The 12,468-nt window shown below is 51.5% G+C and overlaps 1 protein-coding gene across 10 annotated transcripts in view; it reads left to right on the top strand.

Moving 5' to 3' along the window:
• Positions 1–12,468, top strand: part of LOC105468463 (BCL6 corepressor like 1) — a 78,117-nt gene that overhangs the window by 30,963 nt on the left and 34,686 nt on the right. For all 10 annotated transcript variants that reach the window (XM_011718641.3, XM_071088970.1, XM_071088969.1 and 7 more), the window contains 4 exons: positions 1,363–1,453; positions 1,737–5,000; positions 10,100–10,265; positions 12,024–12,104. In XM_011718641.3, the coding sequence (XP_011716943.1) occupies positions 1,363–1,453; positions 1,737–5,000; positions 10,100–10,265; positions 12,024–12,104 (3,602 nt within the window). The remainder of the gene's footprint in view (positions 1–1,362; positions 1,454–1,736; positions 5,001–10,099; positions 10,266–12,023; positions 12,105–12,468) is intronic.

Genomic DNA, 12,468 nt, shown 5'->3' with positions numbered 1-12,468 from the left:
TTTTTTCTGTTGTTGTTGTTTTGAGACAGGGTCTCACTCTGTCGCCCAGGCTGAAGTGCAGTGGTGGGATCTCGGCTCACTGCAACCTCTGCCTCCCAGACTCAAGCGATTCTCCTGCCTCAGCCTCCCAAGTAGCTGGGATTACAGGTGCCTGCCACCACACCCAGCTAATTTTTGTATTTTTTAGTAGAGTTGAGGTTTTACCATGTTGGCCAGGCTGATATGGAACTCCTGACCTCAGGTGATGTACCCACCTTGGTTGGCCTCCCAAAGTGCTGGGATTACAGGTGTGAGCCACCGTGCCTGGCCTAATAGTTCTTGCTGTACTTAAAATACCAGACTTTCAGTGGGTAACTTCACCCTTCCAGTCTAATACCACCCCCTCCTTTTTTTTTTTTGGTTAGGATGTACCATTTTCTATGATGCTTACCTGAAATTTGGAGAAGACTTTTTGAGCAGGGGGAGATGCAGTTGAGTTTTCCTCCTTTGGGACCCAACTGTCTGGCCTTGAGTCTTTTTCTCTGGGGCATATGAACCTGAATTTGGGGTCTGAGGCCTTTCGGACGGGAGAGAACAAAGTGGTGCTGGGAGACTGATGGGGGGGTGGGGGGGCACTGGCCGGAGATAGGATGTAGGCAAGGATAGAAGGAGGGTAGAAGGGAGGGCGTTGCCTAGAACTCTAGAAAAGGGGGCAGTGTCTCCTGGAGGGAAAAAAGTAGTATTCTTAAAATAATGCCTCTCAGCACCCAGTGACCTGGTGGCCTCCAAGTGGTATCATTACCAGTGCTAATAAACGTGTCTCTGCTCTAGGCAAGCCAGGAGGTGAATAGGTGATGATTCAGATGTAGACCTGAAAACACAACAGGGGTTTATTTGTTTTAGAAGAAGATTACCCATATGACACTTTTAGCCAGCTGCCCTTAGATACTTAAGATTGTATTTAAAAGAAAAATGGGTTTTGCATACCTTTTGAGGCATTCAGTGGTTCTCATGTCTCTCCCTTTGAGCAATGCCCTGTACATCCTGGGTGGCCATTTTGGCAGGTAAGCTCCAGGGAAAAGGTAAAAGTGCTAGGGTGTCCACACTCCTGGCAAGAGCCCTAGAAAACAGGGTAAACAGTCCAAAGAAGGGAGTCTAGTCAGACTGGGCTCTGGCAGGGACTTCCAATGCTAGGTGTGGAGCCTCCACTTTGTAACCAAGAACCCCCAGTTCCTTGTAATCCTCCTCACAATCTCACCTCACAGGAAGTGAGACAGGAAGGTTTTATGGGGACCCAGGAAGGCAAGAGGCATTCTGGGGAAGGTGGTGGTGGCTCTAATCCTGGGCCTCATGTCCCTTCTCTGGTTGTATCTTCCATGCTAGAAGAGCACCTCTTTCTGATGAGGAGTCAACGACAGGCGACTGCCAGCACTTTGGATCTCAGGATTTTTGTGTCAGCAGCAGTTTTTCCAAGGTAAGAGGCTTTATGGAGCCACGTGCTGTCCACCAAAGGATGGAGTTGAGCTGCCCAGAAGGTGTGCCCAGCCTGCCATCCCAAGAAGTGGGCAGAAAGGGACAGGGTCTCTCCCAGGAGTTGGTGTTGGTGGGACACAAATTGGCTGGCTGCCCTCTGCGTCTTCCGAGACCTGGTTGGTCGAGTTGCAGAGAAGACCAGCAGTTGCCTCTCAGGGCTCTCAGAACACTTGCATCATCTTCAGCGAGCTGGCTGAAATGTGCATGCTATCCTGTCGTTGCAGGTGGAGCTCACGGCAGTTGGAAGTGGCAGCAATGCCCGGGGGGCAGACCCAGATGGCAGTGCTACAGAAAAACTTGGGCACAAGTCAGAAGACAAGCCTGACGATCCCCAGCCAAAAATGGACTATGCTGGGAACGTGGCAGAGGCCGAGGGCCTCTTGGTGCCCCTGAGCAGCCCGGGAGACGGGCTCAAGCTTCCCTCATCTGACAGCACCGAGGCCAGCAACAGCAGGGCCGACTGCTCCTGGACTCCACTCAACACCCAAATGAGCAAACAGGTTGACTGCTTGCCTGCTGGAGTAAAGGCTTTGGACTCTCGGCAAGGTGTTGGAGAGAAGAATACTTTCATTTTGGCAACTCTGGGAACCGGAGTCCCTGTGGAGGGGACCCTGCCTCTGGTTACCACTAACTTTAGTCCTCTGCCAGCCCCTATCTGTCCCCCTGCTCCCGGTTCAGCCTCTGTCCCCCCCTCTGTTCCAGATGCATTCCAGGTTCCCCTCTCCGTCCCTGCCCCAGTCCCCCATTCAGGGCTTGTTCCAGTCCAAGTTGCCACTTCAGTTCCAGCTCCTTCCCCTCCCCTAGCACCTGTCCCGGCTCTGGCTCCGGCGCCACCGTCAGTGCCCACGCTCATCTCTGACTCGAACCCCCTTTCCGTTTCAGCCTCGGTCTTGGTGCCTGTGCCAGCTTCTGCTCCCCCTTCGGGCCCGGTCCCCCTGTCGGCTTCAGCTCCTGCCCCGCTTTCAGTCCCAGTTTCAGCTCCTCCCTTGGCTCTCATCCAGGCTCCTGTGCCCCCTTCAGCTCCAACCTTGGTTCTCGCTCCCGTCCCCACTCCGGTTCTGGCTCCCATGCCGGCATCCACACCTCCAGCGGCCCCTGCCCCTCCGTCTGTGCCCATGCCCACTCCAACCCCGTCTTCCGGCCCACCTTCTACCCCCACCCTCATCCCCGCCTTTGCTCCCACGCCGGTGCCTGCACCCACCCCAGCCCCCATCTTTACTCCAGCCCCCACACCCATGCCTGCTGCCACGCCAGCTGCCATTCCCACCTCTGCACCCATCCCGGCCTCCTTCAGTTTGAGTCGAGTGTGCTTTCCTGCAGCTCAGGCACCAGCTATGCAAAAAGTACCCCTGTCCTTTCAGCCAGGGACAGTGCTGACCCCGAGCCAGCCGCTGGTATATATCCCACCTCCAAGCTGTGGGCAGCCGCTCAGTGTGGCCACACTGCCAACCACTCTAGGGGTCTCCTCCACTCTTACGCTCCCTGTCCTGCCGTCCTACCTGCAGGACAGGTGTCTCCCAGGCGTGCTAGCCTCCCCAGAGCTCCGTTCTTACCCGTACGCATTTTCTGTGGCCCGGCCTCTGACTTCGGATTCCAAGCTGGTGTCTCTGGAGGTGAACAGGCTCCCTTGCACTTCCCCATCCGGTAGCACCACCACCCAGCCTGCACCTGACGGAGTCCCTGGGCCTTTGGCAGATACGTCCCTCGTCACTGCTTCTGCCAAGGTGCTTCCAACTCCACAGCCTCTGCTGCCAGCCCCCAGTGGGAGCTCAGCCCCACCACACCCCTCCAAGATGCCCACTGGCACCGAGCAGCAAACAGAAGGGACTTCCGTTACCTTCTCTCCTCTTAAGTCACCGCCACAGCTGGAACGAGAGATGGCCTCTCCACCTGAGTGCAGCGAGATGCCCCTTGATCTGTCCTCCAAGTCCAACCGCCAGAAGCTTCCATTGCCGAACCAGCGCAAGACACCCCCCATGCCTGTGTTGACCCCCGTGCACACCAGCAGCAAGGCCCTCCTCTCCACAGTCCTGTCTAGGTCTCAGCGCACGACCCAGGCTGCCGGCAGCAACGTCACCTCCTGCCTGGGCTCCACTTCCTCACCCTTTGTCATATTTCCTGAGATCGTGAGGAATGGGGACCCGAGCACCTGGGTGAAGAACTCAACTGCGCTGATTAGCACCATTCCTGGCACCTACGTGGGAGTGGCCAACCCAGTGCCTGCATCCCTGCTGCTGAACAAAGACCCCAACCTGGGCCTCAACCGTGACCCCCGCCATCTCCCCAAGCAGGAGCCCATCTCCATCATTGATCAAGGAGAGCCGAAGGGCGCTGGTGCCACATGTGGCAAAAAGGGCAGCCAGGCTGGTGCTGAGGGACAGCCAAGCACAGTGAAACGATACACCCCAGCCCGCATTGCCCCTGGGCTGCCAGGGTGCCAAACCAAGGAACTCTCTTTGTGGAAACCCACGGGGCCGGCAAATATTTATCCCCGGTGTTCAGTCAATGGGAAACCTACCAGCACCCAGGTCCTGCCTGTTGGCTGGTCCCCATACCACCAGGCGTCTCTGCTTTCCATTGGCATTTCCAGTGCTGGGCAGCTGACCCCCAGTCAGGGGGCGCCCATCAGGCCCACCAGCGTTGTTTCGGAGTTTTCTGGTGTGCCATCTCTCAGCTCCAGCGAAGCCGTGCACGGACTTCCCGAGGGGCAGCCACGGCCTGGGGGCTCCTTTGTTCCAGAGCAGGACACTGTTACAAAGAACAAAACTTGCCGGATTGCTGCCAAGCCTTACGAAGAACAAGTCAATCCTGTCCTCTTGACCCTCAGCCCTCAGACTGGGACCCTGGCACTGTCTGTTCAGCCTGGCAGTGGGGACATTCGAATGAATCAGGGGCCTGAGGAATCAGAGAGCCACCTCTGCTCTGACAGCACTCCTAAGATGGAAGGCCCCCAGGGGGCTTGTGGCCTGAAGCTGGCAGGAGACACGAAGCCTAAGAACCAAGTGCTGGCCACCTACATGTCCCATGAGCTGGTCCTGGCCACCCCCCAGAACCTGCCTAAGATGCCTGAGCTGCCTTTGCTACCTCACGACAGCCACCCCAAGGAACTTACCTTGGACGTGGTTCCGAGCAGCAGGAGGGGCTCCAGCACCGAGCGCCCACAGCTTGGAAGCCAGGTGGATCTGGGGCGAGTGAAAATGGAGAAGGTGGATGGTGATGTGGTCTTCAATTTAGCCACCTGCTTCCGGGCTGATGGCCTCCCAGCGGCTCCCCAAAGGGGCCAAGCTGAAGTTCGGGGTAAGACCGGGCAGGCGCGAGTGAAACAGGAAAGTGTAGGGGTCTTTGCTTGCAAGAACAAGTGGCAGCCAGATGATGTGACGGAATCTCTGCCGCCCAAGAAGATGAAGTGCGGCAAAGAGAAGGACGGCGAAGAGCAGCAGCTGCAGCCCCAAGCCAAGGCCATGGTCCGGAGTTCCCACAGACCCAAGGTAAGTGCCGAGCTACGGTCCAGGGTGGGGCCGAGACACTGCTGGTCTACTTCGTGCTGTGGATGGCAACCTCCTGTGACCCCTACCCTGTGACACAGTGCTGCTGGGCAGCTGTGTGAACTGAACGGATTGGAAGGCTTTTGTAAAAGGAATAATAACCTGCTGTCCCCTCCCTAGGTCACATTTTCCATATACGGTGTCTCAGCCTGGGGAGAGGCTGGCTTGTAGTTTGTAGGATGTGGGAAATGATTCCGTCCCTGGGGTAGGGAAACCATTGTCCCAGATGAGGTCGGAAAGCGGAAGAAGGTATTGGTGAGGGAAATCAATGAATAACAAGCTCTTCCTTGAATAACCATTCTTCCTTTTCCTATACTGAGAGAACACTGGCCTTGAGAACTTAGGGATGGGGAGAGCAGGGGCCTCTGACGGGGTTGTTCCTTGCACCGCTGGTGGGGGGCCTGCTTGGGATTTGCTGGGAGCCTTGTGGGGTCAGAGCCAATTTGGCTTCTGTGCTAATCCATCAGTTTCCTACCCGCTCAAATGCTCGAAGCAGCAGATTTGGGTTTTGGCCCATTGGGAATTGGATGGGCAAGGCAGGTTGGGTGTCTGGGTGTTGGTCTTAACAGGCTATGGATGGTGGCAGAGTTCTAGGCAAAAAGGTGGGCTAGGAACACTTGATGAGAATCCCCTGGTCCCCTAGAAGGGACCAGAGGCCACTGGTGATCCAAGGAGAATCTTGAAACATTTGAGGATAGGGTTTATTGAAAATCTAGAACAGCTTGAAGTTCTGTTAGCAAGCTTTCAAGTTGGATGTTGACGTACACTAAGGGACAAATTTCTGGCTAGAGCACTGTGAATTTGTCTGTGGCAAAAGTTTATGGTCTTTTCTGGACCATAGACCATTTCGAAAAGCTAATGAGAGCTATGGAACTTGTTCCCAGAAACGTGACCTCAAAATTTTGCCAGTAATTTCAGGGGGTTCATGGACCTGACCTCTGCCCCATCGCCCAAAGCCCACCCAGGGACTCCAGGTTAAGAACCCCTGAGATAGGTGTTTGGATGGCTTTTAACTCACAAACCTCACAACCACCCTGGTATGTCAGAGACACATGAAGTAGGAACGTGGGTCATGACGCAGTAGAGCATATAACATTTGGCAGGTAACTGCCATCTGCACTCGGTGGTAATAAGAATAATAATTCATGTCGTTAGAGTTGTGTTTCTACATATGTTATCTAATCCTTACAGTAACCCTATGAGGTGAATGCTACACCAATCTACAGGTGAGAAAATAAATGAAACAGAGGCTCAGAGAGGATACACTACCCAGTTACACAGCTACTAAATGGCAGAAGTAGAACTCAGACTCTGGTCTCTGGTTCCAAAGTCCATGTTCTTCTTCAGCCAGCTATACCACCGTATTATCTTCTACTCTCTTTCTTTTCTTTTTTTTTTTTTTTTTTTTTTTTTGAGACGGAGTCTCGCTCTGTGGCCCAGGCTGGAGTGCAGTGGCCAGATCTCAGCTCACTGCAAGCTCCGCCTCCCAGGTTCACGCCATTCTCCTGCCTCAGCCTCCCGAGTAGCTGGGACTATAGGTGCCTGCCACCTCGCCCAGCTAGTTTTTTGTATTTTTTAGTAGAGACGGGGTTTCGCCGTGTCAGCCAGGATGGTCTCGATCTCCTGACCTCGTGATCCGCCCGTCTCGGCCTCCCAAAGTGCTGGGATTACAGGCTTGAGCCACCGCGCCCGGCCATTTTTTTTTTTTTTTTTTTTTTTTTGAGTCAAGGTCTTGCTCTGTCACCCAGGCTGGAGTGCAGTGGCTCGATGACAGCTCATCGCAGCCTTCACCTTCTGGGCTTAAGCAGTCTCCCACTTCAGCCTCCCAAGTAGCTGGGACCACAGGTGTGTACCACTATACCTGGCTAATTATTTTTTGTAGAGACAAGGTCTCATTATGTTAGCCAAGCTAGTCTCGAACTCCTGGGCTGAAGTGATCCTCCTGCTTCAGCCTCCCAAAGTGCTGGGATTACAGGTGTGAGCCACTGCACCTGACTGTCTTCTACTCTCCGCCCATGGAACTGTTTCACTGAATGTTTTGCAAGTTTTTGTTGCATGGCTACTGTATGCCAGTCCTTCCCAGGCAATGGGAATACATCTTCAGGAGGGTGGTATCGTAGATTGATGAGGAGTATGCTCCCTGGAGCCAGACACAGAGCCTGGGTTTGAATTTTGGCCCCACCTCTTCCTAGCTATGTGCTATTAGTCAAGCTACTTAATCTCTATGGCCTTCAGTGTCTTAATCTATACACAAGACAATAATAGTACCTACTCATAGAGTTGTTGTGAAGATTAAATGAGATGATGATATAAAATGTCCATAATAGGCAAATCCATGGAGACAGAAAGTAGACTAGTGGTTGCCTAGGGCTGGGGAGGATGGAAGATTTGGGAAGTGACTGTTTAATGGGTACTGGGTTTCCATTCAGGGTGATGAAAAAGTTCTGGAGCTAGATAAGTAGGGATGGTTACATAGCTCTATGACTATACTAAAAACAACTGAATTTTACACTTAAGTGAATTGCATGGTATGTCTCAATAAATTATATCTCAGTAAAGCTGTCATTTTAAAAACGATTAAAGAATGCGATATACATAAGTGTGTAGAGTAGTACCTGACACATAGTAGGTGTTCAGTTAGCGTTAGTGGTTGCTGTTATTGTTAGCATTACAACCAAAATACATGTGGTCCCGCCTCTCATGAAGCTTATGTCTTACAGATGACTCAGTGACAGGTGGGCACTGCTCCATCCTATATTAGATGAACAGTTCAGTGGGCCCACTGTCAAATGCAGAGGGCAGAGAATAAAATTACAAGATCAGGGGCCTGGAAGCAGCTCTTCACAACTGCCTGTAAGGATTTAGTAAATGTCTATTTTTTGGAAGTGCAAATCACTTCATTCTTTTTTACATGCCACCTTCCTGAGAAGGAAACTGTTGATCAGCAAACTAAGATCAGGGGTTTGTTTGAAACAGCCCCTTTCAGGGCTTGGCCAAGAATGAAAATAGTCTCCTGTTGCCAATACCACCTGCCCAAGTCCTCTCGGGATCCTAAAGGGCCTTCTGCATCACCAGCAGAGAGAAAGTTCTGCTTCATTTGGTGTTGGATGTATTTTATTGTCTTCTCATTCCTTGGAAAATTCTTTGGAAAATATTTCAAAACTCTGTTAACCAGAACATTCGTCTCACACAGTCTCCCCATCCTCCCAACTTCATGCATAAGTTGGAGTGTGCGAAATATTTTTATTCCTGACCTCAGGTGATCTGCTCGCCTCAGCTTCCCGAGGTGCTGGGATTACAGGCTTGAGCCACCGCACCCTGCTAGATGTTCTGTTTTACTTGTTTTTGTCTTAGGAAGTAAAAGTTAATGACCTGTATTTGAAAGAGCCAGCTAAGAATGATATTCAGAAATAAACAGGACATGTTCAAATGTATGTGCATTTGACTTTATTCCCCCTGACTTAAAATAGTTTTTCTCCAGCCATACTTGAAGGTCAGTTTTTAAGCAGCAGTTCCCCATCTTCCTCTTTGCAACCAATGCTTTCCTCCTCCTAACACTTTGGTTTGTAGGAACTGGCAGCGAGCCAAGGGGGAAACTGAACTTGAATTTTTAGTTCAGGCCTCTGCTGAAAATAAGAAGCAGGAGGAGTTCATGGGATAGGAGGAGTCCTGGAATTTGATGGGTAGCAGTGATTCCCTGTCCCTAGAGAATTAGGAGGCCCCAGCCCCCGAAGATGTTCCATCAGTAAGGTATGTGCCATCCCCTTAGCTGGAGGTACACCACGATAACCTTCTAGCAGGCGAGGCATGGGTCAGCTTAGGGAAAAAACAACTCAAGCAAGTTTAACCCTTCCTTTCCTCCTCGGACCTGCTTTTATTGTTCCAACGTTTTGCTTATTCTGCACTCCCTGCATACTAGAATACTGGAAATCCCTACATTGCCCTATTTCTTGTTTAGTGGCATAGAGAGACCTCAAAGCTCATGAGAATACGTGACTGTTAGGCTGAGAGTGTCCTTGCAGTGTATGAGCACAGCCATTGTGCCTCTTAGATGTGCCAGGCAGTGGGCGTGGGAGAAGCTGAGCTGAAGCAGCCAAGGAAGTGATTCGGGGAAGATAGGTAGTGAGAGCTGATGCCCAGAGGCCTGGGCTGGGGGCCAGGAGCCCCAGGTCCCAGTCCCAGTCCTGGGTCTTTCTCACTGCAAGCACAAATGTGCTAACTTGCAGGTTGGCCTGGTAAGTGGCAGTCCCTGAGCCAGTGGACACATGGGGTTGTGTGTTACCCTGGACAAGTCATTCAACCCTTTGTCTTAGAGCCTCCGTTTTCTTATCTGTTCAGTGGGGATAATATTAGCTTCTCCTCCCAGGGTTGTGGGGAGGATAAAATCCAATAATAGAGATGAGAGCATTTGGACAAGCTGAAAGTGCTGCAGAGTATAAAGTGGCATTATGAATAATGCCTGGGCCTTTTCACTGGGTTTTATAAATATGAGGATATTTGAATTGCTCCGGTGTCATGTTTTTCTTCTTGCCTTAGTTGAATCTATTTTCTGGTATTAATTTACACGTGAAAAGAGACAATTTTTCTTGAGTTGGCCTGTACTGAGAATTATTTTCAGTTGTTGGTGCAATACCATTCACAGTGAAGTTATTTGAACAATGTAGTCTCCCAACTTGCAGAAGAGGCATTTTGTTTAATGCCGGTCTCTCCATTGGTGTTTGGGTACAGAGAGTATGGGGCCTGACTTTGCACCTTTTAAAATGACTTTGGGTGTTTATTCACTGGCTTGTGAACGCAGACTCTGTAGACCTCTTTAAAGTGATGGGGTGTGGACGCCTACGGGGATTAGCTGGGGCCCTGGACTCAGTCCAAAAGAACCCCTGTCGCCCACTGTGGAAGGCAGCGCACGGCCCCTTGCCCCTGGTCCCCCACTCTGGGCAGCTCATGCCTCCAGGTCAGAAACAGGACACCCAGCTCAGCCCTGGGAGAGCTTTCTTAAGAAGCGAAACTGATCTCAGACCTGACCCTCTACCTCTCCACAGTGCCGGAAGCTGCCCAGTGACCCCCAGGAATCCACCAAGAAAAGCCCCAGGGGGGCTTCAGATTCAGGAAAAGAGCACAATGGAGTCAGGGGAAAGCACAAGCACCGGAAGCCGACAAAGCCGGAGTCCCAGTCTCCAGGAAAACGAGCCGTCGGCCACGAGGAAGGTAGGCCCCGAGGCCCTGGCCCTCTGGGCTGGCCTGCAGAGGGATCCCCGGGGCACGGTGGTGAGGGCAGAGGGGCTCAGGCGCTGACTCCTTCACTCTGGAAAAGTGAGACTTCTTCAGTGTGGAAAGAAGATATGATTGACCCCTCTGAAGTCTAAGGTGAGCGAGCAAGGATCAGGGGCCCCTTCTGCTCCCCCTGGGCGCTAGAATAAGGCTGAAGGAAGTGGTTTTCAGACACAAACACCAGGCCCACAACACAGTAGCCGACCCATTTCCCCGTGATGGGTCTAGGCTCAAAGAAACAAGTTTAAGGAGAATTTAGACAAAAACCACAGAATGGGGGTTCATTATGCTGTCTTTGGGTATACTGGAAAACTGCCATTCTGAAAAGATAAAAATCAATAGTTAGCTAGTTAGCTAGGAGAGTTTAGAGAAATCTTAAACGTTTATTGTCACTTAGGGACACACAGAATGTTTGGGAGGAAGGGGCTGGTATGTGTCCCTAACCTGTCCGTTTTGCCACTAATAGTTTCTGGGCACCCTTATCAGGGAGAGAATCCCCAGCATTCCTGAGCATAGGAGTCCAGGTGCATGGTCTTGCCCATCTGACATGACTATTACCTGCCTCTTCTGGTCTATTTTTTTGGTTTTGTTTTGATTTTTTGTTTTGAGACAGAGTCTCGCTTTGTTTCCCAGGCTAGAGGGAGTTCAGTGGCACAATCTCGGCTCACTGCAGCCTCAACCTCCTGAGCTCAAGTGATCCTCTGACCTCAGCCTCCTGAGTAGCTGGGACCACAGGCATGTACTAGCTACTCACAAACATCTGGCTGATGTTTGTAGTTTTTGAAGAGATGGGGTTTCACCATGTTTCCCAGGCTGGTCTTGAACTCCTGGGCTCAAGCTATTTCCCTGCCTCAGCCTCCCAAAGTGTTGGGATTACAGGCGTCAGCAACCGCGTCCAGCCTGATCTGTTCTTAGCCGTTTTTCTCTGTTCACTGGCTCCTTGTTCCCATCTTCCCGCCTCACTCAATCCTCCAAGATTCACTGAGGTTGCCCTCCTCTGTGACCTGCTCCAGCTCAGGTAGAACTTTTTTTTTGTTTGTTTTGTTTTGTTTTTTTTTGAGATGGAGTCTCACTCTGTCACCCAGGCTGGAGTGCAGTGGCGAAATCTCAGCTCACTGCAAACTCTGCATCCCGAGTTCAAGTGATTCTCCTTCCTCAGCCTCCCGAGTATCTGGGACTACATGTAGGTGAGCACCACCATGCCCGGTGAATTTTTGTATTTTTAGTAGAGGCAGGGTTTCACCATGTTGGTCATGCTGGTCTCAATCTCCTGACCTCAGGTGATCCACCCATCTCGGCCTCCCAAAGTGCTGGGATTACAGGCATGAGCCACCATGCCCAGAAGAACTTTGTTGAGGTGCAGCAACCTCAGAATCCTAAGGGCAGTGGGGCCTCCTACTTTCCTACTTTCTGGCACACCATTCAGTTGATACTGTGCACTGCCTTTTCTGATATCAGCAAAAGTGACCAAACTCCCAGTTTTTAAAAACCACCTGGAACCATGCATTGTCTACGAGAGACACATATGTGATGGTCATGTAAGGGGACCAAATAAATGTAACCCAGAGTAACCACAGGGTAAACACAAACTCTTTCTCAGTCTCCCCGCCCTGAGCCTTATAGGTGGGCTTTCTGGTCTTTAGGCTTTGATTGTAACATTGCTGCCTTCTGTCCCCAAACCACACATCACTCCAGGTTCCTTGGAAAAGAAAGCAAAGAGCAGTTTCCGTGACTTTATTCCTGTGGTTCTGAGCACCCGCACGCGCAGTCAGTCTGGTGAGTGAGACTAAGGTGATGGCCCCTCTAGGCATCCTCTATGAAAAGAGAGATCGAAATCTGGTTGAGCAGTTTTACCATGGGCCCAGGTGTCGAGTTGGGAATTTGATTCGCTGTGCCACAATGCCCAGCTCCTTGCAGAGATAAGAGAGCCCTGGGTGGGGGCAGGGGACAAACAGTCCTCAAATATTGCCCACTTTGAGGACTATTTGTTCAACTTTTCAGAGCAGGGATTTGGCATCTCTTGTTGGGAGCTGATGGTGGAAAGAGGTAAGGCCTGTGCCACTCAGGAAAGCCTGTTCAACTCCAAGCTTTGGCACCTTGTCATTACTGGGGCCAATCTCAGGCACAGACTTTTAACTTT

This window comes from Macaca nemestrina, chromosome X, assembly GCF_043159975.1.
Source record: "Macaca nemestrina isolate mMacNem1 chromosome X, mMacNem.hap1, whole genome shotgun sequence".
Lineage (NCBI taxonomy): Eukaryota > Metazoa > Chordata > Mammalia > Primates > Cercopithecidae > Macaca > Macaca nemestrina.
Note: the sequence above shows the minus strand (reverse complement) of the source record. Positions and strands in the feature narration are given on the sequence as shown.